Raw genomic sequence first — 27042 nt, forward strand, 5'->3', positions numbered from 1 at the left:
TGTCATCGCGATTATCATATCACTTTAACAGTAACAAAAAAACATTTATAAGAGGTACTTACCTTCTGTGTTTCCATTATGTGTCCATAGCCATTGTGTCTGTGTTCTCAATCGACACCGCATAACTCAAAATCGGTCAAAATAATAACTCATCTGTCAGATATGCGACAATCATGTGAAAGCCATTCCTAGAGCACTGAACGGAGCAGGACTGCAGATAAACAGAGCTGCTGTAACGACTGAGCTCAATATTCAAATCTGAGCGGGAGGAGGCGTGCCCTGCTGTCATTGGTCAGATTCCTGGATGACATTCAGATTAACCAATCACGAACAAAGCAACATAGAGACGTCAAACAACGTTGTAACTGTAGAAAAAAAAATGTTTTAAACAAAAGATAGCAAATATGTATTGATTTTTATTTTTTAGGCTGTTACATGTAAGTAATTGGTAAAATTGTGTTTTCACTTATGCTCAAAACCAGGGTCAGGTACATCTGTGCCATTCACTATTCACCTATAATTTCCATATGAATTTATAGTTAAAATAGGGTTAGGTTTAGGAGTACAGAGAAGGTGTGTACATGTCTGGCTATACTTGTAAATTACAGTTACATTCACATGACCAATGATGACCCTTTTGAACTTTAACAAATCCCTTGCCTCAACTGTATAACTCTTATGCCTAAATGCAGCTGTGCCTACAACTGTGGCATTTTCTATATCTGACCCTTTGCTGTAAGTGTTACACCACCTGTTGGTTTAGGTTTATTCCTTTGTCCACAGTAACACTTACTACAAACACTGTCATAATTGCAACATTTGTCTACAGATTACACTGTTGACTGCAGTGGCAATGCTGTTACAGCATTCGTGGTATGGGAAAATGTAAACTGTAAATGTTGATGTGCGACTAATTCAACAATAATTGAGGCCTTTGATAATGAATGTACTCTTATTCATTTCATCACTGTATTGCTTGCAACAGCAAATGACTCCGTGGTTATGCAGTCACCTCACAGCAAGGTGTTTCCATAACGCAGACATGCACATTTGACAAATTGAGGATTCTACATTTTCCATATTTGAATGTATGTTTTCTACACATTGCATGGAATGTATGCATTCCAGTCCTCTCAGACCCTTTTCTCTATGCTCTTGTTTTTTTCTCATTTCAAATTTCTCAGTAGGTATAGGGTTTCTCTCACACAAATAACAAATGCATACTCTGATCAGATAGCATACCAATATTTTTCGATGTATGTATGACGTGTTTGTGAAGTCAATGTTTTTTTGTTTGTTTTTGTTTGAGCTTTTAAAGATTATGCATACTTTTCTCTGTTCACAATTTCCATTGCAAAGCTATTTGGATCAGATGGTGTGTGAGCAGAGGCATGAAAGTTTCAACCTGGAGAGTAGTGCAGCTTTAAAAAACAGACTATGCATATTTTGATGTAATGAAATAAGTCAGCTATATTTGTGTTCAGAATTGCAGAGTTTAAATGTAAAAACACCTAAATATAAAACTGATATGATGTGCTTTAAAATTACAAAGAAAAATGCTAAACAGCTATGGACATAAACCTTTAATGAGCTACATATTACAGATTATTTGTATGAATTTACATTAATTTATATGCAATTTAAGACAACAGAAAAAAATTTAGTATAAATAATACAACCATTTTCCTGTCTTAAAAAATGAGAACTACTATAATTTGTGATTAATAACATTATAGCTACTTAAAATAACATTTGTTAATTTATAGAAGTTGTTCTAAAGAATTTTGCTAATAATTTAAAATAACAGAAAAATACTGTAAAAACAGCATTAAATGTACAGTTCTCTTGTGAAATTTTTATTTATTTTTTTTACCTCATGACTATATCAGTATTTGACGTCAATATGACATCGGCTTAAGATGTTGGCTCGACGTTGGATTTTGGTTTGTTAATGCCACAACCTAAACCTAACAAAAGATCAACGTCTAATGATGTAAGAATTTGACGTTGTGTGTACATTACCATTATAACATATACGTGACGTTGGGTTTTGGTCGCCATACCTAACAACTGAATGTCAGTAACTGACATGAATATGACGTTGGCTTGAGACGTTGACTCGACTTTGGATTTTAGTTAGTTAATACCGCAACCTAAAAATAACAAAAGACCAACGTCTAATGATGTTAGAGTTTGACACTGAGTGGGCATTACCAATATGACGTCTAGGAGACGTTGGGTTTTGGTTGCCATACCTGACGACTGTATATGAGTATTTGACGTCAATATGAACGTGGCTTAAGATGTTGGCTTGACGTTGGATTTTGGTTATTTTATGCCACAACCTAATACTAACTATAGATCAATGTCAAACGATGTTATAATTTGACGTTGTGTGGACGTTACCATTATGACGTCTAGTCGACGTTGGGTTTTGGTTGCCATACCCGACGACTGTATCTCAGTATTTGACGTCAATATGATGTTGGCTTAAGACGTTGGCTCGACGTTGGATTTTGGTTAGTTAATGCCACAACCTAAAAACAACGTCAAATGACGTTGGGTTTTGGTTGCCATACCTGACAACTGTATATCAGTATTTGACGTCAATATGAAGTTGGCGCGACGTTGGATTTTGTTTAGTTAATGCCACAACCTAAAAACAACGTGAAATGATGTTAGAATCTGACGTTGTGTGGACGTTACCATTATGACGTCTAGGCGACGTTGGGTTTTGGTTGCCATACCCGACGACTGTATATCAGTATTTGACGTCAATATGACGTTGGCTTAAGACGTTGGCTCGACGTTGGATTTTGGTTAGTTAATGCCACAACCTAAAAACAACGTCAAATGATGTTAGAATCTGACGTTGTGTGGACGTTACCATTATGACGTCTAGGAGACTTGGGTTTTGGTTGCCATACCTGACGACTGTATATCAGTATTTGACGTCAATATGACGTTGGCTTAAGACGTTGGCTTGACGTTGGATTTTGGTTAGTTAATGCCACAACGTAAAAACAACTGAAGATCAACGTCAAATGATGTTAGAATCTGACGTTGTGTGGACGTTACCATTATAACGTCTAGGCGACGTTGGGTTTTGGTTGCCATACCCGACGACTGTATATCAGTATTTGAAGTCAATATGACGTTGGCTTAAGACGTTGGCTCGACGTTGGATTTTAGTTAGTTAATGCCACAACCTAAAAACAACGTCAAATGATGTTAGAATCTGACGTTGTGTGGACGTTACCATTATGACGTCTAGTCGACGTTGGGTTTTGGTTGCCATACCCGACCACTGTATATCAGTATTTGACGTCAATATGACGTTGGCTTTAGACGTTGGCTCGACGTTGGATTTTGGTTAGTTAATGCCACAACCTAAAAACAATGTCAAATGATGTTAGAATCTGACGTTGTGTGGACGTTACCATTATGACGTCTAGGCGACGTTGGGTTTTGGTTGCCATACCTGACCACTGTATATCAGTATTTGATGTCAATATGACGTTGGCTTTAGACGTTGGCTCGACGTTGGATTTTGGTTAGTTAATGCCACAACCTAAAAACAACGTCAAATGATGTTAGAATCTGACGTTGTGTGGACGTTACCATTATGACGTCTATGCGACGTTGGGTTTTGGTTGCCATACCTGACCACTGTATATCAGTATTTGACGTCAATATGACGTTGGCTTTAGACGTTGGCTCGACGTTGGATTTTGGTTATTTAATGCCACAACCTAAAAACAACGTCAAATGATGTTAGCATCTGACGTTGTGTGGACGTTACCATTATGACGTCTAGGCGACGTTGGGTTTTGGTTGCCATACCCGACGACTGTATATCAGTATTTGACGTCAATATGACGTTGGCTTTAGACGTTGGCTCGACGTTGGATTTTGGTTAGTTAATGTCACAACCTAAAAACAACGTCAAATGATGTTAGAATCTGACGTTGTGTGGACGTTACCATTATGACGTCTAGTCGACGTTGGGTTTTGGTTGCCATACCCGACCACTGTATATCAGTATTTGACGTCAATATGACGTTGGCTTTAGACGTTGGCTCGACGTTGGATTTTGGTTAGTTAATGCCACAACCTAAAAACAACGTCAAATGATGTTAGAATCTGACGTTGTGTGGACGTTACCATTATGACGTCTAGTCGACGTTGGGTTTTGGTTGCCATACCCGACGACTGTATATCAGTATTTGACGTCAATATAACGTTGGCTTAAGACGTTGGCTCGACGTTGGATTTTGGTTAGTTAATGCCACAACCTAAAAACAACGTCAAATGATGTTAGAATCTGACGTTGTGTGGACGTTACCATTATGACGTCTAGGCGACGTTGGGTTTTGGTTGCCATACCTGACCACTGTATATCAGTATTTGACGTCAATATGACGTTGGCTCGACGTTGGATTTTGGTTATTTAATGCCACAACCTAAAAACAACGTCAAATGATGTTAGCATCTGACGTTGTGTGGACGTTACCATTATGACGTCTAGGCGACGTTGGGTTTTGGTTGCCATACCCGACGACTGTATATCAGTATTTGACGTCAATATGACGTTGGCTTTAGACGTTGGCTCGACGTTGGATTTTGGTTAGTTAATGTCACAACCTAAAAACAACGTCAAATGATGTTAGAATCTGACGTTGTGTGGACGTTACCATTATGACGTCTAGTCGACGTTGGGTTTTGGTTGCCATACCCGACCACTGTATATCAGTATTTGACGTCAATATGACGTTGGCTTTAGACGTTGGCTCGACGTTGGATTTTGGTTAGTTAATGCCACAACCTAAAAACAACGTCAAATGATGTTAGAATCTGACGTTGTGTGGACGTTACCATTATGACGTCTAGTCGACGTTGGGTTTTGGTTGCCATACCCGACGACTGTATATCAGTATTTGACGTCAATATAACGTTGGCTTAAGACGTTGGCTCGACGTTGGATTTTGGTTAGTTAATGCCACAACCTAAAAACAACGTTAAATGATGTTAGAATCTGACGTTGTGTGGACGTTACCATTATGACGTCTAGGCGACGTTGGGTTTTGGTTGCCATACCTGACCACTGTATATCAGTATTTGACGTCAATATGACGTTGGCTTTAGACGTTGGCTCGACGTTGGATTTTGGTTAGTTAATGCCACAACCTAAAAACAACGTCAAATGATGTTAGAATCTGACGTTGTGTGGACGTTACCATTATGACGTCTAGGCGACGTTGGGTTTTGGTTGCCATACCCGACGACTGTATATCAGTATTTGACGTCAATATGACGTTGGCTTAAGACGTTGGCTCGACGTTGGATTTTGGTTAGTTAATGCCACAACCTAAAAACAACGTCAAATGATGTTAGAATCTGACGTTGTGTGGACATTACCATTATGACGTCTAGGCGACGTTGGGTTTTGGTTGCCATACCTGACCACTGTATATCAGTATTTGACGTCAATATGACGTTGGCTTTAGACGTTGGCTCGACGTTGGATTTTGGTTAGTTAATGCCACAACCTAAAAACAACGTCAAATGATGTTAGAATCTGACGTTGTGTGGACGTTACCATTATGACGTCTAGACGACGTTGGGTTTTGGTTGCCATACCCGACGACTGTATATCAGTATTTGACGTCAATATGACGTTGGCTTAAGACGTTGACTCGACGTTGGATTTTGGTTAGTTAATGCCACAACCTAAAAACAACGTCAAATGATGTTAGAATCTGACGTTGTGTGGACGTTACCATTACGACGTCTAGCCGACGTTGGGTTTTGGTTGCCATACCCGACGACTGTATATCAGTATTTGACGTCAATATGACGTTGGCTTTAGACGTTGGCTCGACGTTGGATTTTGGTTAGTTAATTCCACAACCTAAAAACAACGTCAAATGATGTTAGAATCTGACGTTGTGTGGACGTTACCATTATGACGTCTAGTCGACGTTGGGTTTTGGTTGCCATACCTGACCACTGTATATCAGTATTTGACGTCAATATGACGTTGGCTTTAGACGTTGGCTCGACGTTGGATTTTGGTTAGTTAAATGCCACAACCTAAAAACAACGTCAAATGATGTTAGAATCTGACGTTGTGTGGACGTTACCATTATGACGTCTAGGCGACGTTGGGTTTTGGTTGCCATACCCGACGACTGTATATCAGTATTTGACGTCAATATGACGTTGGCTTTAGACGTTGGCTCGACGTTGGATTTTGGTTACTTCCCAACACAACCTGAAAACAACTAAATATCAACGTCAATTGACGTCGGTCTTGGACGTCAAATAAACGTTGTCATTAGACGTTGGCTTGACATTGAATTTTGGTCACCTGACGTCGCGACCTAAATCCAACCTAATATTAACGTCATATGACGTTGTGTGCCTGCTGGGTTGTGTGTACTGTATTGGAAGTTAGTGAAGGACAAAACGAAACCTTTCTTGTTTCTGTAACAAGCAACTTGTCTCTTCTATAAACCCTTTTGATTGAGGTCTTGATGTAAATTTTAAATCAAAATGCCAACTCTTTGGGGAGCCATGCAGCTATGTTATGAATTAGCTCTCCAGAAACATTGAGGAAATAAAGTAACCTGCTCCCTTGGTACAAATGATTGTCCATGTCCGTTAATCAAGAAAATGCACGGTGTCTAGTGTGACTGAGCATGCAGCTGTAGATCAAAAGACATGCACAAAGCAGACTCAGAGGAGTAGCGGACTCAAATTAGCCGTGGGAGTCCTGAAATGATCAATACATTAATGTTATCAGTGATGGCTTTTGCTCCAAGCTCAAGGCTGGCCTGTTGCGCAAACATGCAAAGATTGAGAGAGGACGTCGCCCATTAGCTGTGAAGATGGATAACATCTCATCATGTTATTTGTCGATGGAGATAAATAAATATTCAGCTGATGTTTACCATGCAATCGATTGGGGTGTAGTGCATTGGTAACATTTGAAAATGATCAGTCAATCTCACTGGCGACACCAGAAATCTCTAAGTGGGCAGACCATGGTAAAATAGATTGGACTAGATTTCATCATAAATGTTATTTAACCTTTTCCTTAACCTTTATGAGACAGTATTTGCTCATTTTATATCTGTTCATCTGTTCAGTTTCAAGAATTCAATCCTGCAGCTCTCTACCAAATACTAGGCCAGCTGAAAAGAGAATATGTTTCTTATGTTCTTGTGTGTGTGTGTGTTCACGACCATATCCATATATATATATATATATATATATAAATATCCAGGACCATGAATGTTAGCTCTTGAATATGGAGTATTGTAGCAAATCTAAAGGAGGTTGTGCTGTACTGGAAATGCTGGAACAATGTGTGAATAGCATGAGCCTCCCAAGTCCTACTGCAGGTGAGGAGATCCATAAATTCCTTTCTTAACACTGGCAACACACACACAAACACACACTCACACAGGCCTCTTTGCAGCTCATCCAGACAGAGCTGTTGAGAGACAGCCAGCAGTTGATTGGCACCATCTCAGTCTCAAGCTTTGCTCATTTTTCACACTCAGGTAGAAAAGAGGAGCTATCCAAAACCTGCAACTGCCACAGTTTACCCAAGAAAAAAACCCTGCAAGATATCTTTCTCTTTCTGCTTCAGCACTCCTACCCCTCAAATCCTCATCTGAGAGCTTTCAATAGCCTGTATCTGAAATGCAGTCTATCAGAAGGTTATCTCTGGCCCCCTTTACTCCTTGCATTAACATGCGTTTCGTATCCAGATAGTGTCTGGATATTTTTTGGCTGGCTGGCTGGCATCTCTGATGTGACCAAAAATGACAGTTTTATTACATCATATAGGCTTTCTTCTTTCTTTACAGAATTAAAAAATTTTTCTCTACTTTAAACATTCCCACAGTAAAGGATGAAAATACAGATTAGAAGTGAAGATTAGGTTAGAAAATGATATTTTAAAGTACCCCTGTGAAAATATACCAGGAAATAAATGTGAGTGAGGATTTGGGAAGAAAAACAAAGGAATCCAAACAGTTTCCAGGGTAATAATTAATGGGGTGTTGTTCACTGCATGGTTTGACCAGATCGCAATATGTGCCTGTTGTGTTTTTTAGATTATAAGAGAAGAATATAAAGAAAAAGGCAGGAATCCACATAAAAAAGCTTTTGCCACCGAGGTTCTATATTTATATATATACATATATATACATACATATACATATAACTTCGGTGACAAAAGCGTTATATATATATGTTTATATAATTTATTTATTTTTATAAATGTTTTTGATAAAAAAATATATACTTTTTTCACTCATTTTTATTATTTTTTTCATGATAAAATCTCAAGACATTCCATTGCAAGAGATATTTAATTCTTACTAAGTGCTCTATTGTGGGTTGTTGGCTCTTTCTGTATATTCTGCTCTCACATTGTGAAAAAATACATATATTAATATATTCATTATTTCTGTGTGTGTGTGTGTGTGTGTGTGAGAGAGAGAGAGAGAGAGAGAGAGATAGAGAGAATATACATAACGATTTCAGAAACCAGCCCATCAAATTGAAAAATAATGATTATTTGTAGTGCAAGAGGTTTTTCAAACAGTAAATAGTATAATTTATACCTTTGTCCCTGACTACTTGCAAATTTAAGTAATTCTGTAATCCAGTCAAAATCTTGGGTGCATTTACTTATGGATATTAATAGAGCCAAGTGATCTCCAATTGTGATCTGATCACTGAAATCACATGTTAATGTCGAGTGCAAAGGGGTCTGTCTCTCTCTGCTCTGTTTTGCACTCAGCAAGCGTTCTTCCCATCCAAACATTTTAAATGCATTGTTTATCTCCAAACAGTTTTAAATGGTGGCCCTGGAGTATTCTTAAATATACAGAGAAATTACAAAGAACAAGCTTGGCTCCATTTTCATAATTGGGCTTTACTGCCAAGCACAACTGCTTGGCTTGCACCCTCACAAGGAGGGATCGATAGTTCAGTGAAAGCTGAAAGCTGCCCGCTTATACTTTGGGAAGTTGGGGAGTCACACAATGCCTTCCAAGTTTCTCAAGCTTTTTATGTTGAAGACCTATTATCTACTCCCATTTAAAGGCATGTCGGGATCCGAGTGCAAGATGTGAGCGTAACATCAATCAATCCAAATGTTCTCTGTGGGCGCATAAGTCCGTGAGAGCTGACCCCTGATTTGAAGCAGAACAGCCCACACAGCCTTGAGCTGAAATAGGAAGTCACTTTTCACACTGAGCAGAGATCTTTTGGTAATGATTTAGCTAGGACTTCAGTAGGGCATCTCTGAGTGCCACCGCAGCTGGGTGGCAATGAACCACCTGGCCCATACCGCTCTATCACCCTCTGGGGCATCCATCCTTCTCAATTCTCCACCCCTGAATACATTAGCATCGTCCGATTGGCTGTTGCCCCCGGTGATTAAAGTCACCACCTTTCCCCTTGCCTCTTCACTTGTACAAAGTCAAGCATGTCCACTCTGCTTTATGGATTGTTTATATTGCTTTCAATTACCTTCCCATGTCCCACACTGAAGTCAGTAAATTTTTATATGCTAGAAATTACTCTCCAGGCACCCATCTCCACCATAACTGCCAGTACCCAGACAGAAGCTCTCCATGTCCTGGCAAATAAATCATATTTAGAATTCATCAAAATAATATAGAGTTTATTAGAGTTTATATGCCAATCCGCGCAGTGCTTTGGGCCTCGACTTTTTATTCCTAGCGGTCGCTTGTCAGTTGTTAAACTCATTAATAAAGCTAAAAATCACACAGCATTGCAACTAAATTAAATTTCACAGCGCTGGTTCTTCTCCATGAAATGTGGCTCATATGAACCCTTAAAATAGTCTTCTGGAATTGTTTGATGTTATCTTGGGTTGCTGCGCACTTGTGATATTTTCTCCTGATTCTGATATGAAACGGGATAAATATAGCTATGTTGAATATTTGGATCATAAGAAATGTACTCACCAAACACATGAATATAAATTTGTGAAACTGACATGATGTATATTCAATAATATTATATTTTCAAATTTGATATAAATGAGAACAGTATGTTAAAGTATGTTATTTAATAGACATTGCCATTAATTAAAAAAGAAACACTTATCCATTAAATAATCAGCAAAAATGACATGTATGTACTATCGTATACTATAGTACACATGTACTTTGGTATAAAATTCCTCCCACCTCCAGTAGATATTAAAATGTCTTATGTATAATATGTTTTCTTAAATTTTCTTATCTACTTAGTTTCAAAGAAAGAAAGAAAGAAAGAAAAAGAAACAGTGAAAGAAAGAAAGAAAGAAAGAAAGAAAGAAAGAAAGAAAGAAAGAAAGAAAGAAAGAAAGAAAGAAAGAAAGAAAGAAAGAAAGAAAGAAAGAAAGAAAGAAAGAAAGAATAAACCAGGAAAGGAAGAGTCTGACTTAAAAACACACTGGCTGCAGTCACAAGAATAGCAATCAATATCTAATCTAGCCCAAATCAAGTCCTGATGCAACAGAACTAAATGCAAATGCAGTAGCAGACAAATGAAAAAGACACGAGGGGTTTATTTTATTGCAGTCAATAGATGTTCCTGCAAGAATTAGGAATGATTTTGCTGAATTTGCATGCTGTGTGATATTCTTTAATTATAAAAAAAAAATGTATATTAAAGGAACAGTTCAATCAGTTTTGTTTGTTTGACAATTAAAATTAATGGGCAGAAAGTTGTTTTGTACCCTTTTGACTTTCATTGTATGGGCAAAAACAGCTTATGTTCTAAAGAAGAAAGAAACTTTGGAACGACATGAGGGTATGTAACGGATGACAGAAATTTCATTTTTGGATTATTTGTCCCCTTAAGTTTAAATTAGTTTAATATAATTTTAGTTAGTGTCAGCGGTTGATCTTACCAGTTGCAAATGTCATTCACTTTGTAAGCAATATAAGCCGACAATGGCATGCACTGCTCCTTTCCTGAAGTAAGAAGAAAAGTAATCAAAATGGCTTTCGACAGGCTTTCTCTTTTCACTTGGTTGGCTCTCCTTTATTTGCCTCAATTCAGGCTTTGTTTATCAACTGGCTGATTGTGAGGCACTTAATTATGCCACACTCCAAACTGCAGGTTTCCCAGGCAATAAGCTCCTTGGCACAGTGACTTAGTCGAGGAAAGTAGTGTGGACGCTCACTGACTTCTTAAGCAAGGCCTGTGACTCGCATGATTAAGATTAAAGACTCTGGAGACAAATAAAACTCAACCTGGGACGATGTGTGTGTGCGGTCCTCCATGTACTTCTATGTGGTTGAAGTCATTTTTGATAGTTGTTACAGTGCCCAGGGTTTAAATTGAAGAGGCTTATCACTAACTCCTATATTTCCTAGTGAAGTTGGTTTTCAGTCGATTTTCAGTGTTACAGCTTGTCCATTTACTGCAGTCTACAGGTGCATCTCAATAAATTAGAATGTCATGGAAAAGTTCATTTATTTCAGTAATTCATCTCAAATTGTGAAACTCATGTATTAAATTAATTCAGTGCACACAGACTGAAGTAGTTTAAGTCTTTGGTTCTTTTAATTGTGATGATTTACGCTCACATTTAACAAAAACCCACCAATTTCAATATCAACAAATTAGAATACTTCGTAAGACCAATAAAAAACATTTTTAGTGAATTGTTGGCCATCTGGAAAGTATGTTCATTAATTGTATATGTACTCAATACATGGTAGGGGCCCCTTTTGCTTTAATTACTGCCTCAATTCGGCGTGGCATGGAGGTGATCAGTTCGTGGCACTGCTCAGGTGTAATGGAAGCCCAGGTTGCTTTAATAGCGGCCTTCAGGTCATCTGGATTGTTGGGTGTGGTGTCTCTCATCTTCCTCTTGCCAAAACCCCATAGATCCTCTATGGGGTTCAGGTCAGGCGAGTTTGCTGGACAATCAAGCACAGTAACACCATGGTCATTGAACCAGCTTTTGGTACCTTTGGCAGTGTGGGCAGGTGCCAAGTCCTGCTGGAAAATGAAATCAGCATCTCCATAAAGCTTGTCAGCAGAAGGAAGTATGAAGCGCTCTAAAATTTCCTGGTAGATGACTGCGTTGACTGTGGACTTCAGAAAACACAGTGGACCAACACCAGCAGATGACATGGCAGCCCAAATCATCACTGAATGTGGAAACTTCACACTGGACTTCAAGCAACATGGACTGTGTGCCTCTCCACTCTTCCTCCAGACTCTGGGACCTTGATTTCCAAATGAAATGCAAAATTTACTTTCTTCTGAAAAGAGGACTTTGGACCACCGAGCAACAGTCCAGTTATCTTCTCCACAGCCCAGTAAGACGCTTCTGACGTTGTCTCTGGTTCAGAAGTGGCTTGGTAGCCCTTTTTCTGAAGACGTCTGAGCGTGGTGACTCTTGATGCACTGACTCCAGCTTCAGTCCACTCCTTATGAAGCTCTCACAAGTGTTTGAATCAGCTTTGCTTGACAGTATTCTCAAGCTTGCAGTCATCCCTGTTGCTTGTGCACCTTTTCCTACCCAAATTCTTCCTTCCAGTCAACTTTGCATTTAATATGCTTTGATACAGCACTCTGTAAATAGCCACACCTTTAAGTAATGACCCTCTGTGACTTACCCTCTTTGTGGAGGGCGTCAATGTTCGTCTTCTGGATCATTGCCAAGTCAGCAGTCTTCTCCATTATTGTGGTTTCATAGAACAAGACATACCTGTAATTTATACTGTAGGGATGGTCATTAATTGAAACTCAAATGTAAATATTCTAATATTTTGAGATACTGATTTTTGACTTTCATGAGCTGTAAGTTCTAATCATCAAAATTAAAACAAAAAAAACTTTTTAAATGTTTTACTTTACATGCAATGAATCTAAAATGTATGAACGTTTCACTTTTTGAAATAACTTAAGAAAAAATTTACTTTTTCACGACATTCTAATTTATTGAGATGCACCTGTATACGTTGATAGTGGGGGATTTTTTTTGATATTATCTATTTTTTTTTTACATTTACAAAAAGTACAGTGTTTTCAGGTGTGTTCTATCATCTTTTTAGGTGTCATCATAGTTAAGTAAAACAAAAAAGTTAACATTTCATAAATCAATCAATTCATAAAAAACATAAATATAATATACATAAAAAAATACAACTAAAAATATAATGTTATCTAAATTATACTAAAATAATATTGGCACTATTAATTTATTATTAGTATCATCGTCATCATCATTTGTATTCCCATATAATATCACTTTTTCACATTTAAAAAAAATAAATAAACAAATAATGATATTCATGAAAGAAAAAAAAGAAAAAAACATATAGTGATCATGTCAAATTCTAAATAATAACATCCTTAGTATTAGTTTTTTCATAAGGGAAGTCCCTGTTTATGAGGATGATGCCAACAACAATGCTAACAACAACAACAATAATATCATTCATAACAATGTTGACAGTACCAGTGGTATTTATATTAATATCAGATGAAATAGACCAGGAACAGGCATAATATTTATTTAATGTTGTATTTGTGGAGAGAGATCAAGGTTTGTCCTATAGACTGTTAATGGTGATTTTCCACTCATCATTTAGATCTTAAACTTGCTTTAAATGGCTCCTCAAAAGCCATTAACTTTAACTTTGCTGAAATGTACCCATGCATACACCGAACCCTTCATTTTCACCAAGGCTAAACCTCTGAAGGGGCTGGGATAGTTTTTCATATTGACCTTCATGCCAGATCTCATTATCTCCACATGATGTCTATTTATGACAACCCCATACATCAAATGCCAGCCTCTTAGCGCAACTTTGGTGACAGTTAACATTTCACTGAGGTAGTTTGGAGACTTCTAGCTCTAATGGGGACTTTTCAGGTTCTCAAAAAGAAAACCTGACAGAGATAAGAGTGGAAGAACTGAAGAACCTGAGGAGAAAAAAAGGCCTCTTGGCTGATGGCCGACCTGCTCCAGACTGCAGCCCTGTGACCCAGTTTAGTGTGGTAGCTGGAGGCGTTTAGTGTAGCATACTGGCTAAGGACATGTAGATTCTAATAATATAGCTCCATTGAGGGATTCAGGCTTCCATAGCTGTGACAGGCCCACCAGCTTTGACTTTTTGCACTCTTCCATGTTGGGCAGAAGTGTCAGTGTAAGAAGCCAGAATGGCTAATTCACTTCCGTGAGATGTCAAATGAGAAGATGTGCTGTGTTATTAGGATATTTCTCAGCCACATTCCATCCATTACATTTTAATATACAGTCCAGATCGTTGAACTTTTGTCTTTTTTTTCAGATTTATGATGATCACAGGAAAACTCCTTCCTTACTGGCTGCTGTGTTGGTCAGTGTGGTGAATTTGCATGACCAACTGAAACCAGTGCAAAATCTGTTCGGAAATATTTCACCCTCATGTGAAATTCCCAATTGTGTTGATTCTTATTGAAACTTTGCCTGTGAAAATCATGTGACCTCATCTTAACAATTACCAAGCATCGAGAGCATAGGGAATTAGGGGGAACAGAAATAAAGTTCTATCATGACAACTGTTAGAAGCTTTTATCATGGTAAATGATATGACAATGCTAATGTATTTGGTCTTGGCAGAATAGATCTGCTTCACTGCTGAATTGCTGCTGCTGTTGGTTTTTGCTGTTGTTGTAAATTATTGCTTGTGTTGCTGAAAAGCAAGTGCATAAACTTGCTACTGCCAATACATACGCATAAATGGTGCTGTGAGTATTTAAGACATACTGCTGCTGCAAAAGTTGCCTATAAAATAATCTGTGGCAGATCTATACAGGTGGAGCTGGGGAAGGTGAAGTGTTTCAGAGTAGCTCTGAAAGCATGCTGTGAAATTACCTAGTAGATCAGCCATTTATATGCAAAGCTTATTGGCTTTGTATGCAACATGAACCAATCAGTTTGCAACCTATCAGGCTGCACCATCTAGAGTTTCATGACAGAACTGGGCATTTATGTAGAACCGACTCAAACTCGTATCATCTGCATGAACACCACAGCAAAATGTGGGTGACGTAGCATGTATGCTACTCTCAGGATCACAACTCTGACAAGTCTAACACTTCTTGTGGTTTTCCTGTACTTTGCATTCAAACCAGTATGTAAACTTGTCTGGGCCTTTCCAACTTTCCCTGTAGACACGTCAGGGGTCATCAGGTTTCAAACTTCTGGGACTTTGCTGTTGAGGTTTGTTGTTAGCTCTCGCATGGTCACGCTTAGCGACCTGTGTTTGTCCCCCCCCCCCCCCCCCAGTGGGCCGTTCTGCTTCATCCATGCTGACAGGCTGATTTATTTGCACTCTGACCGGGGTACGGTTGGGGAATAGGGAGAAGCAGTCAGGCTAACACCTTTTTGTGCCCCACTCTTAAATGACTCTCTTTTGACATCAACTTCAGTGCAGCCTGCAGATGAGGTGCACTCATTCAATTTTTCCCTTTCCAGAGGAAAATACAATAAACAATACCTATATTTTGACAGGAATGGCTCCAGCAAGAAGTGCTGAGGTGTCTGAAATACTGATTTAATGTCCACAAAGTGAGGAGGCAGAGACTATGAGCTAGTGAGCTGCCTTCATACTGTATGTTGAAACCTGAATGGAACCCTGTAGTGACCAATTATCAAATGCTCTACGTATCAAATCACTTTTTGTGCCATCTAAATGCATCTCTTATGAAGTGCACAGAAGACTTGACCTGAAGTTGATTCCGGCGGAGTTTGCTAATATAATGCAAAAAACATAAAAAAATGTTTTTAATCATTAAAAACACACTGCACCCACAAAAATTGGAGTACATTTTGGTTGAACTACAAGTACATTTATGATTAATATTTCTCTGACTTTTAGTTTATTTTAAATATTGTGAATTAACATTATTTTCATATTTTCAATTTTCCTTTTAGGTATTTCTTTTTCATGTGATTTAGTTCTATTTAGCTTTATTTTTGTTTTAGTAATGTACCATCAATTTACACTTTACATTATTTCAGTTAGTTGCAAAGGTAACAACGTTTTCCATCTAATATTTATATTTAATTTCAGATTTATTTTAATTAACACAAATTGTTTTAGTAGTATTAATTTTAGTTTTTAATTAACAGTAACAATACTTATTCTGGTATTTCCTTCTCCACAGTGGGTACATTTTATGCTGCTTTTGAATATGCCAAAATAGCATATTTTGGAACAAACATTTTGGAGGATCATTCTTCTTCTTCATTTTACTTTTTATTTTTTTTAAGAACTAGTCAAGGGTAAGGCCGATACACTGGATGTGGATGTCCAAATGAAACGCTCAGAAATCAATAGTTTTTTTCATAAGGTTCTAACTAGACAACACATAATGGTCGTTTAGAGAGACAACACGGTTACGATGCTGTCTCTAACATGCAAGGGCATACGCAAACACGGTTGTCTCAACCTAGCATGAAACTCATGAATATTATGTTGACATCCTTGGCTACCTAACAGGGGCCTTCTCTTTGATAAAATAAAAAGGACTCACAAAGAAGGAGTGGTTCTTTAGATAATTGCAATTAGTATTTTTGGCCGGACACTGTGTCTTGGCTAGTATCCAGCTCTGAGAATTGAGTGCTGGAGCATCGGCCAGTTCTGGCTGCCGCCCAGGACCTGCTGCTGGTTTGACTGTGTGTTCAGACCATGAAGGACTAGTGAGGACCAAGGGAAGCAACAGCCCAACTACATGACAGGATATTATTTCCTGCAAATGCTGTGAGTTTTACACTGCCAGCCTGGTGTATAAAACAACCCCCTACCTTCCCATCCGGCCCTTTGTGCTGCTGTCTTGTGCCCCTTTTTCTACCGACAAGGTGGCGGAACTGGTGCCCACTTCCATTTAGGCCTGACTCCACCTCTAAAATGCAAGCTGGACCTGACAGTTGGGAATGACACTCTCAGATGATTAAAAAAAAAAGAAAAGGAAAGGAAAGGACTTTTTTGAATGGGTACCATCCCAGTAACAGCTTTTGTCATTTTTATTTATTAATAAAAAAAATTAATGAGAGAACGACTCATTAAGGGGATCACGTGAATGGAAAATGGACCCTCTTCTCTCATATAAGGGTGTGAATTTTACACACTACATAATTCAGAGAGATTTAATTCAATTAAAAAACACATCTTCCAACCATGTGGTATGTTGTGGCTTTTGAATGGGATCTGTAAACACGTTGCCTCTATGATGCAATAAAAAGAATGAATCAATCGAGTACTCTTATGCACACATCATCATGTGCAACCCTCAAGCATTCCAGTCTTTACATTTTAGTAGCAGCTAAACACACACACATGCAAGCACACACTTAAACGCAAGAGCGATCCATCAAAGCATTCAGAGCTGTCAGGGGTAAACAGGAGAAAAGGGCCGTAAGCAAGAATCTTCTAACACAGATTTGATTTGCCTCGATTTACCTTAAAAAAAGAAGAGAAGCCCGCTGATATGGCTTCAGTCGTATTGTATTTGCCAGCAGGCATATGTCACTTTAGCGCCGTCAAAATCCTTACTCGTGACTGCTGTGTAATCTGATTTACCAGCAGAGGACGAGATGCTTGGAACACCAATTCTGGATTGTTATCAAAACAGGACTGACACACCTATTAGCGCCTTTCATTGAGGTCTGACGTGTCACCAAATTATAAACTTTCTTAGCAATAATCCGGTGTTTTCTGTCAGATCCAACATTTTTGGCAGGAGGGGAGGGGGAGGTAGCCAGGTTTTTAGCATCCAATCTGGCCATCGCTCCCTCCGCAGATGCTTTTCTTATGATGGAAGTGAGCAAACACGAGAGAGACCTTTTCTCATCGCACATGTGTATTCACGTGTATGCACCGATCCGGCGTTGCCAGATGCACTGCATGATGGGTAACCTGAGGGCTGCAGGCAGGCAGAAATCAGACAAGGAGGTATTGCGCATAGAGGAGCCATCTGGTAGTTTAATTACACTTCTTCTGTCACTTTTTTTTCTTTTTTCTTTTTTTTCCCTAGGTAAACTGGCCTAATGATTTACATATGCGTGTGAAGTTTGATAATAAACCCAAAGTGCTTGTGGTGGAAATTTCAGATGGAAAAATAGACATTACTTTAAGAGTGAAAAACAGAAACATGGCAACCTCCAATTAGGACCCCTCTCTGTGTTCACTGACATTTTCGGGGTAATTGTGTTTTCGCAATGGGAGCCTTTATAGCGTGTGACCGGACCACTGTCCTTGTATCGTTTCAGAGGAGAACATGAAGAGGCAGCCTCTAATATGTCCAGGAGATTGGCTGGTAAAAATTCAAATTACAGTGTGTGTGATGTCAATTATTTAAATAGACGCTATTTTTAAAGTAGTAAACGAGAGAGCAAGGCGAGATGATTTGGGGCTGGGGGAGCAGAGGGGATGAGGGACCCACAAATCATGTTCTTCACGCTGGGAAATAACAAATACCAATCTAACACTTGAATGAGCCCTAACTCTCTGTGCATATTTTGCCCTGACATTGCCTTCTCAAGCCAAGCATTAAATCCTTATCCATTGCACACAGCACTGATAGCTTCAAACATGAACAGCAAAAAGGCCTGTGTGTTTGTATATGTGTGCTCTCTGCTCGGGAGCTTTATTTTCCCCTGTCCAAATGCTAGTCTAACCTGCCTGATTTACAGAAATCTGGCAACCAGAACCACAAGGTCACTTTATACTTTAACCTCAATTTACAAATGACCCCCTAATATTGCTTTCTCCCTATTTTTTCAGGTGGCCAACCTCGCCTGTTCCATCTCCAACAACGAGGAGGGGGTGAAGCTGGTGCGCATGGCTGCTACACAGATCGATAGCCTGTGTCCTCAGGTAAATGGCCTGAACCTTTGCTATCCATCCACTATTCAGGTTTCTGTAACCTCTTGCAGCAGTTTTATACGGTACTGACAAATAGTAATTCACTTAACACATTGTACCACTTATTCACTATAATACACCTTATTTGCAAAACTATTTATTACATATAGCACTATTTGCCCGCTGCAACAACCACTGCACTATAACCAGCCACTGAAAGCACAGAATTGCCTTTAGAAGAGAATCAGGTGAACATTTTTCTCTGATTGCAGCAGTTATTCCTCAAATGATGGAGAAGAGCATAGCCAGGCACATATCCAAACCTGTCATATTTATTAAAATATGACTCACATTAGATTTAAAAAAAAAAAAATTCTAAGTCAGCTATTCAAAGTCAACATGAAAAGCTGTTCGTAACCCATTCAGAAAAAAATATATATGAGGAGTCAGTCAGTCAGGAAAAATCCAATGGAAACATAAAAAGGCTTGGTTACGTTACACCATTTTTTTAAGAGACAACATGAACAGAGATAATCATTTGGGGGAATGTATATTGGAGGAATATGGTCTATTCAAAGTCATTATAAAATGGCATTGGCAAAGCCTTTATTTTTTGTGATGTATTTATAAGAAATATAGATCAATTTGATTGTATCCACTGAAAATTCATTGAATTGTAAAAAGTTGTCTCCAAAATGAAAAGTCAGCCTAGTTGAGGCATTCAGAAATATCTTTGGAGAAACATGCACTAATCAATTCTTCATTATAAGTGTCAGAAAGAAATCTAGACTGACCATGGAGTAAACTGGTTATGTGTAAGGTTGGACTAGAATTAAAGGTTTCAGTTTAATTGAGGTATTAAGATTCATGAAGCATTTTCACAGTAATTCCTTCTAACAGGTCTCACATTCCGACTCTAATAAACTGACCCTCTGCAAGTGAAGCTACCTTAAAAAACGCTGGAAGTAATTGTGAATTGTTCAAAGTGGTTTCCTCTCAGCAGTGTAAAGCTGGACTACTAAGATAATTTGGCAGAAACAAATTTTACTCTAGTTAAGATTTTACAAAACATTATATGACTTAAAGTTGTAAAAGCAGAAGCTCTTCTAGGATCATAAGGAATGCAAAAATGTGCAACTGCATAATTTTAATTAAAAACATGCACATGGTTTGATAAAATGTCTGGTTAATTAAAAAAAGTATTGGATTCACTCTTGTGTTTATACCATTTGTCTACAGCATGACTCTACAATTAGTTTTGTAGTTTTTTCCCTAGATTTAGGTAAGGTTCAGAATCATACGATTTTCCTTCTCACAGGTAATCAATGCAGCCCTGACCTTGGCCGCACGTCCTCAAAGCAAGGTTGCTCAGGACAACATGGATGTTTTCAAGGACCAGTGGGAGAAGCAAGTACGCATCCTGACCGAGGCCGTTGATGACATTACTTCAGTTGATGACTTTCTGTCTGTTTCAGGTAAAATAGAAACAGATTGCTATATTCTATGTTTTTGTGAGACCACCATTGAGCACTTACTGCCTGGTGGTGAACAGGAAAACACAGCCATTCAGTATCCATAATATTAAAACATTGTAAGAGCTTTGTAAGCATAGATGTGAACATCCATCATCCTTCTCTAGACATCTAAATTCTCCACCCTGAGTACAGCAGTATAATATAGCCATGTCTATTTATCCCTCTTTATAATGAACACTCTAAAATGTCAGCTGCCTCCACCATCAAGATCCCATTATCTTGAATGGGAATGTCCATCCAATAAGAATGTAAATGGCCATATAATTCAACATAAATATGAACAGTTATGACCCTTTGCATGTGTAGCCTTGCTTTGAAACAGTGCTAACACTGTATTGTTATTTTATCCACAGCTCTAAGTCTTCTTGTTTTGCATTCATGAAAAAGATTATTGTATTTGCAATGGACATACACTTTGGTTCCAGTTATTGTTTCTATGAAGTTTCAACTGAGCACTGGACTCAAAACTATGTATGGCTTTTAATGATAATTTACAGAACTGCATAAAAAAAAACAAGTAAAACATAAAACTTCTTAAATGCCTTTCTTGCTATTTACATACAGTATATGTATGGAGAGGTTTTCTTTGATAGTTCACCCATTTTTTGCTGATAGACAACATAATCATGTTTAACTTTAAATTCTATAATTCTCACAGCTATTTCTTTGCAAATGAGGCACGCCAACTTCACAGTCTCACCTCCTACCTCTGAAAAAACTGGCTCTCCTCTCCATCCACTTCTCTTTTTTTTACCATATTTTGCTGGCTGAAGTGTAGTATATCCTGTCTGGATCCTGCACAAAAACTATTAGAATTAATACTGTATACTCATACTATAGCCAGGGATTTCAAGGCAGAGAATATAATAAATCAATACTAAATACACAGCAAATGAATGAATGCAATCCTAGATGTTGTGGGCCAGATCTTTTGTATATCTGACAGGTCTATGTGGGCTGTATGAAATGAAGCAGGAGGCAATGTTGGTATGCAGCCCACCGCCTGTTGTCCAGAAACTGGTGTAGTGCATTCCAGTTTGGAAATATTCTCCTGCAAACCTGTGAATAAAACATGTCAGGACTCAACAATAAGGATTTTTATATTATTATTATTCTCAAAATGCTGGCCTGGCCGGACCAGTATTTGAGATTAGCACTTGCCCTGCCAACATTTTCACTGAACACAAAAGAAATATAAATTTTTAGCAACATATTATTGCATGCCTCAGAAAGAAAATATTTGGATAACTGGCATGGACTGCATTTTTATTTTTTCAACAACCATATTTTTTTTTTTTATTACACTTTACTTTTATAGTACACCTTTAGAGTTTTATGGCCCACGTTACATCTAGAACTGGAGCTGGACCTGTTTACAATAGCTCTAGATAGAGTATATTAGGCACCTTCATACCTTTAGTTTAGTGACAAAAATGTTATATATGATCAGTCAATGCAGTATGTATTTACAATGCAGCACTGGGCCAATATGGCATGTGACAGATCTATCAGCTGGCCTGAAATGCTCTCACACTGGCCTTGGGCAATGCTTATTGTTGAGCCCTGCATATGCTCTTGTAAAATTCATATATAATTGATTTTGTTCTGCTTGCAAAAATAAATAAATAAATCAATTGTATGTAAATTCTTCAGGGAAGTTGTAAACAGAGTGTCTTAAAAAAGCAGAGGAATCATCAATACTTTGATAAGAAATAGGAAATTAAAGTGTAAAGTAGATGTGCTGTATCAGAACATCTGAATAGCCAAGGTTTTTCTTGAGTCTCTTAAAAAATAACGTATTTATTTATTTATTCATTTATTTTATGGTTTAGCCGAGCCTAATTTCAAATGTGTTGTGTTTTTATTTAAAAGCCTTCATACAAGAAAATGTATTGTTCTTCACCTGCACTGCTTTACCCAAATATAAACAGATCAGCTTATAGATCAGTTAAGGCAGTGCACTTTTGACCTGTTCCCAGAAAGAAATGAGAAGATAAACAAAGCTTATTTTTTTCTAAGCTACTTAAAGAAGGATCTTATCAGAATAAGAGACAAATAACAACAAATCTTTAGGTCCACCCAGAGGTGCATTTTGAAAGCTGTTGGTCTGTTGTCTTGCAAGTAGTTCTAGAAGAATGTTGGAGCGGTTAGAGCATGACTATATTTATTGGACAACAGTAATGCTTGAATTTGTATCCTCTTTTTATTTCATCTCTCCTCAGAGAACCACATTCTGGAGGATGTGAATAAGTGTGTGATCGCCCTGCAGGAGGGGGATGTGGACACGCTGGACAGGACAGCAGGGGCGATCCGGGGCCGAGCCGCTCGTGTGGTTCACATTATTAATGCTGAGATGGAGAACTATGAACCTGGTGTCTACACTGAGCGTGTTCTCGAGTCCATCAAGCTCCTCTCTGAGACTGGTGAGAACTAAGATCACTCAAGCACCTGGGTCCTGATCTTGTCTCATGCTCACTAAGGCATGAATTTATGGTAGAGATGGGGACAGATGGACAGAGGAGACCAGGAAGCTCTTGGAAGAAGGAAGTTAGATGAGAGAGGGGTAGACAGACGAGCAAAGATGGTGAGGCCGGAGAGACCACCTGATCCCTCCTCTGGCACTCATCCTTTGCTCATTCATTTTTCATCTGTTTTCCCCCAACCCCTCCACCTTTGACAGTCTAGTGCCAGCTTTCAGGAGGCAGCAATTTAGACACTGACAGACAAGGCCGAGGGCCAAAACATACCAAGTAATGCAGAGATTTGTGCATAGCCTTCCCAGTGCTTTCAAGACACAATATCTGACAGGAAGCAAAACAGCCTGCTATCTTAGGTGTTAATGTGTGGGAAACATCTTACCTGACACTTTTTGATGTAGTTGTTCCATCTAAATGCACTTCTACAATTGTCCGGAATCAACAAATGGAGGGTGGCTGGAAAATGAGCACTCAAAATATTATTCTGGCAGCGGCACTTTGTCCTGCCTCCCTTGTTGTGTCTAAAACATTACATTAGACTATTTTGACAGCCGGCTTTGTTTAGAAGAGCGAGCGGAATATGAGAGGAAGAAAATAGCAGTCCTGCTTTCAGGGTTGATACTGCAATATTTTTGTTATTATAAAATTACCGCTTTAATCATATTATTACATCTACAGTAGTCAACATTTGAAGTGGATCAAAACCTTTGATCAAAGTTGTCCTAAAACCAAAATGTGTTCTCGTTTTAGGACAACTTTAATGAACTATTTTGATCCACTTCAAATGCTGACTACTGTAGTTTGACAGGTAAGCACAAAAAAAAACAATGAATAGTTGACGACAATGAGTAGTGACGTCTGACCAACTGAAAGTATAAATGGATTCGTAATGTGTCCAAATTGATCTTCCCTAGTTCTTCTCATCATCTTACACTCTCAAAGTTGTTTTTGTTCCTTCACATCACTAGAATATTTAAATGAAGCATTTAGATTTCCCTGAACTAAATTAACTGATGTGATGTGATAATGAGTGCTCTTGTGATTAGACCTTATCCAGCAATCAGACGGTCAGAAATTGAGCCACATTCAGATCAGATTGTGTTGGCGGCGTGTTTGCATTATATCCTGATTTGCATAATTATTATTGCACTGTCAATTGGTGCAATTCATTCTTAGTGAATGCTCTCTTTTTTGTGTATCGTATCATTCAAATCTTGAATTTAACTTTCTTCTAATAATCCACGTTGGTGGGTATGGATAACTGGAGAGTTGATACCACCATCTGTGTTACACTTCTGCACAATGAGCCACATGTACTTCAAGCCACTTATCCACTGAAAAGTATGAAACATTTAATTTAATTCACCCTGTGTTTCATCTGACTCTTGATAAGGGCCTATTAGAGACTTAATGAGATCCAACAACTAGCATTTCATTACTGCCTTCAGTCAATTGAAAATAAACCACCTACCTTTGTCTTTTTTATATATAAAGACAGCACACTCAGAAATCACAAGTTAAACAGTTAATGCTCGCTCAGCTTGAATGAGAAACTGTTCTGCTAGTTGCTTCAGCAAAACCAAGAGAAATATCTGCATGCTTAATTGAGAGTGATAATTGAATTTTGAAAGGGCTGGACGCCCAGACTGGCTCTCATCTAGTCTGTATTCAGTTTGATGAGGTGGTACTTTTCATTTGATTTCACTTTTTCTCTGTTTCTGTCTTGGTGTTGGGATGTTGGTGCCACCCAGGGCTCCCATCAGGGAAAGGGACAACTGGGGAATTTGTTCCAGGCCCTTTGATGAGAGGGACCCACTGGGTTCCTCTGTCATATAGCCTGCTCATTAGGCCCAGGGAAGGGAGGGCCACCCATAAAAATTTAGTCTCATGCCCCGTGAATTTAAGTGACAGCCATGGTGCCACCGCATCAATGGAATTGAACCATAAAGCAGCACTGATTATGTCATTATTGCACAATACTTGGCATGCAAAATGTCAATGAATTTTTGAAAGTTTGCAGGTTTAGGCAAGCCGTAGCATTGGGGTGGGGGCTTAGCGAATTAGCATATTAGAAGTGAATAGCATCTGAACATGTTTTCCATTTAGTTAAAGAGGTCATATGATGCCATTTTAAAGATCATTGTTTTGTGTATTTTGTGTAACAGAATATGTTGACATGCTTTAATGTTCAAAAAACACATTATTTTTAATACTGTACATTATTGTAGTTCCTCTATGCCCTGCCTCTCTCAAACACGTCGTTTTCTACAAAGCCCCTCCTTCCAACAAGTGCAGTCTATTCTGATTGGCCAACTGACCCAGTGCATTGTGATTGGCCGAACACCACAAGCACACGTTGGAAATGTAACGCCCCTTACTATAGTCGCAAGCTTCAGCTTTCCTGTTAGTTTTATCAGTTCAAGCCCGAAACGGGAACAGAGTCACGTGACAGACACAGTGATGATGCTCGTATGTATTTGCAGTACACAAGCCGCGGATAAGGCAATTTCTGACGGGCTGTACACTCCGCTGTGATTTGATCCTGTTCCCCTCACACACACACACACGACACGTTACGCACAAAGCTCTGCATTTGAACTGTAAATAGCACATACTTGAACTAATAACAAAACATACTTACAGTCGCTGATTCAGAAGTGCCAGATTGTCATAGCAAAGTCAGAATTTACCTTTTTTGTTTTTAAATAGACTTCGTGCATAGCCAGCCTTGTACTCTACTAGGTTCACGAAACTGACGTCCATAAAATGCGTTGCACAAATTCGAACATTTGGGTTGTGCTTTTTGTGTTGTAAACACATCTTAACATCTTAACCAATGATTCCTAATTGCATCTACTTTCGGAAGGTCAAATAAAGTGCTTTTGCTTTCGCATAGAAACACACAGCGTCTCCCTGACATGGCTGCATCAGCACAACTGCGGTTACTGAAACCACGCCTTCTCTCCTCGCGTGCACATTTGGGCAGCATTACGCAAATATTTCCACATCGTGACGTAGACATGTGGGGACGTATTTGAATGAGCCGTTTTAGGGGGTGTGGACGAGTCTTAACTTTTCTAAAGAATATCTCTTTGGGTTTCAGACTTTAGTCTCTGCAATTTAAGGGATCTTATCTATGCACAAACAGCTTGTAACACTCCAAAGAGAAAGGAAAACTTGAAATCGCATCATAAGACACCTTTAAGATGTTTGCCACTCAACTAAGTGGCTATATCAGTTGAATAATGGAAAAAATACACAGGCGTAGTGTTCCAGTGGGCAACTGGAGTAAATCAGCAGGTACTGGTCTATAGTTTTATGTCACGACATATATATGTTTTTCTTAATTTCAATCCCTCACAACACAAGGTCAGGCTATCACTTTTAAAAGTTAGTAAAAACTAGCAGTTCCATTTCCTCAAAAGTCTCTGACAGGTTTCTATCAATAAAACTTTTTGGTTCAGTTCCTTATTGGGAGATGGATATCATTTAGCCTATTTAGAACATACTAAACTTTTTTTTTTTTTTCGAGAGCAGTGTAAATATAACAAAAGTCCAGCTGGTCTGAAGCTCTAAAGATACACCACTAAAGGACCTTCAGCACACAGTGCTCACGAATCTCGAATCGTGTCCTTGAGCTTGAAAATCAATAGTCTAATAGCAAAGCTGTGATGACTTTCCCCTCTCTCTTTATCCTTTCCACCCTCTTCCCGATCCAAAGTAATCTTCATGTAGGAAAAACTACCCTATCATTAAGGTTATGCTCAGGCCCCCAGTAGATTAAAAATGAGAAATATGGCTGATGCAATAGTGCCAAGTAGAAGGCAGCAGTAGCAATACTGTCATGGAGTATGGCAGAGTGAGTAGGGCTCATGCCAAAGAGTGACCATGCAGAGATGAAATATGGCCACCTAATCACTGCCCTCCGTCTAACACACACACAGACTCACACATGATTTTTATGGCAAATATAGTGTTTCACTGACAGGTTGAAGGCCATGTTTGCTCAGGTAAAAACAGCAATGATTTCATTCAGCCAAATGACCCCACAAAATCTTTCCTCAGCATGTCACAACCCAAGAGTCTGCACGGTGAGACGCAGGAGACAGTGCATGCAAAAAT

At 38.6% G+C, this 27042-nt stretch overlaps 1 protein-coding gene across 2 annotated transcripts in view; it reads left to right on the forward strand.

The window, feature by feature from the left end:
• Window positions 1–27042, forward strand: part of LOC306874086 (catenin alpha-2-like) — a 488426-nt gene that overhangs the window by 444230 nt on the left and 17154 nt on the right. For both annotated transcript variants that reach the window (XM_079423823.1, XM_079423824.1), the window contains 3 exons: window positions 18828–18920; window positions 20227–20383; window positions 22666–22866. In XM_079423823.1, coding sequence (XP_079279949.1) covers window positions 18828–18920; window positions 20227–20383; window positions 22666–22866 — 451 coding nt within the window. The remainder of the gene's footprint in view (window positions 1–18827; window positions 18921–20226; window positions 20384–22665; window positions 22867–27042) is intronic.

This window comes from Barbus barbus, assembly GCF_936440315.1.
Source record: "Barbus barbus genome assembly, chromosome: 8".
NCBI classification, from domain to species: Eukaryota; Metazoa; Chordata; class Actinopteri; order Cypriniformes; family Cyprinidae; genus Barbus; species Barbus barbus.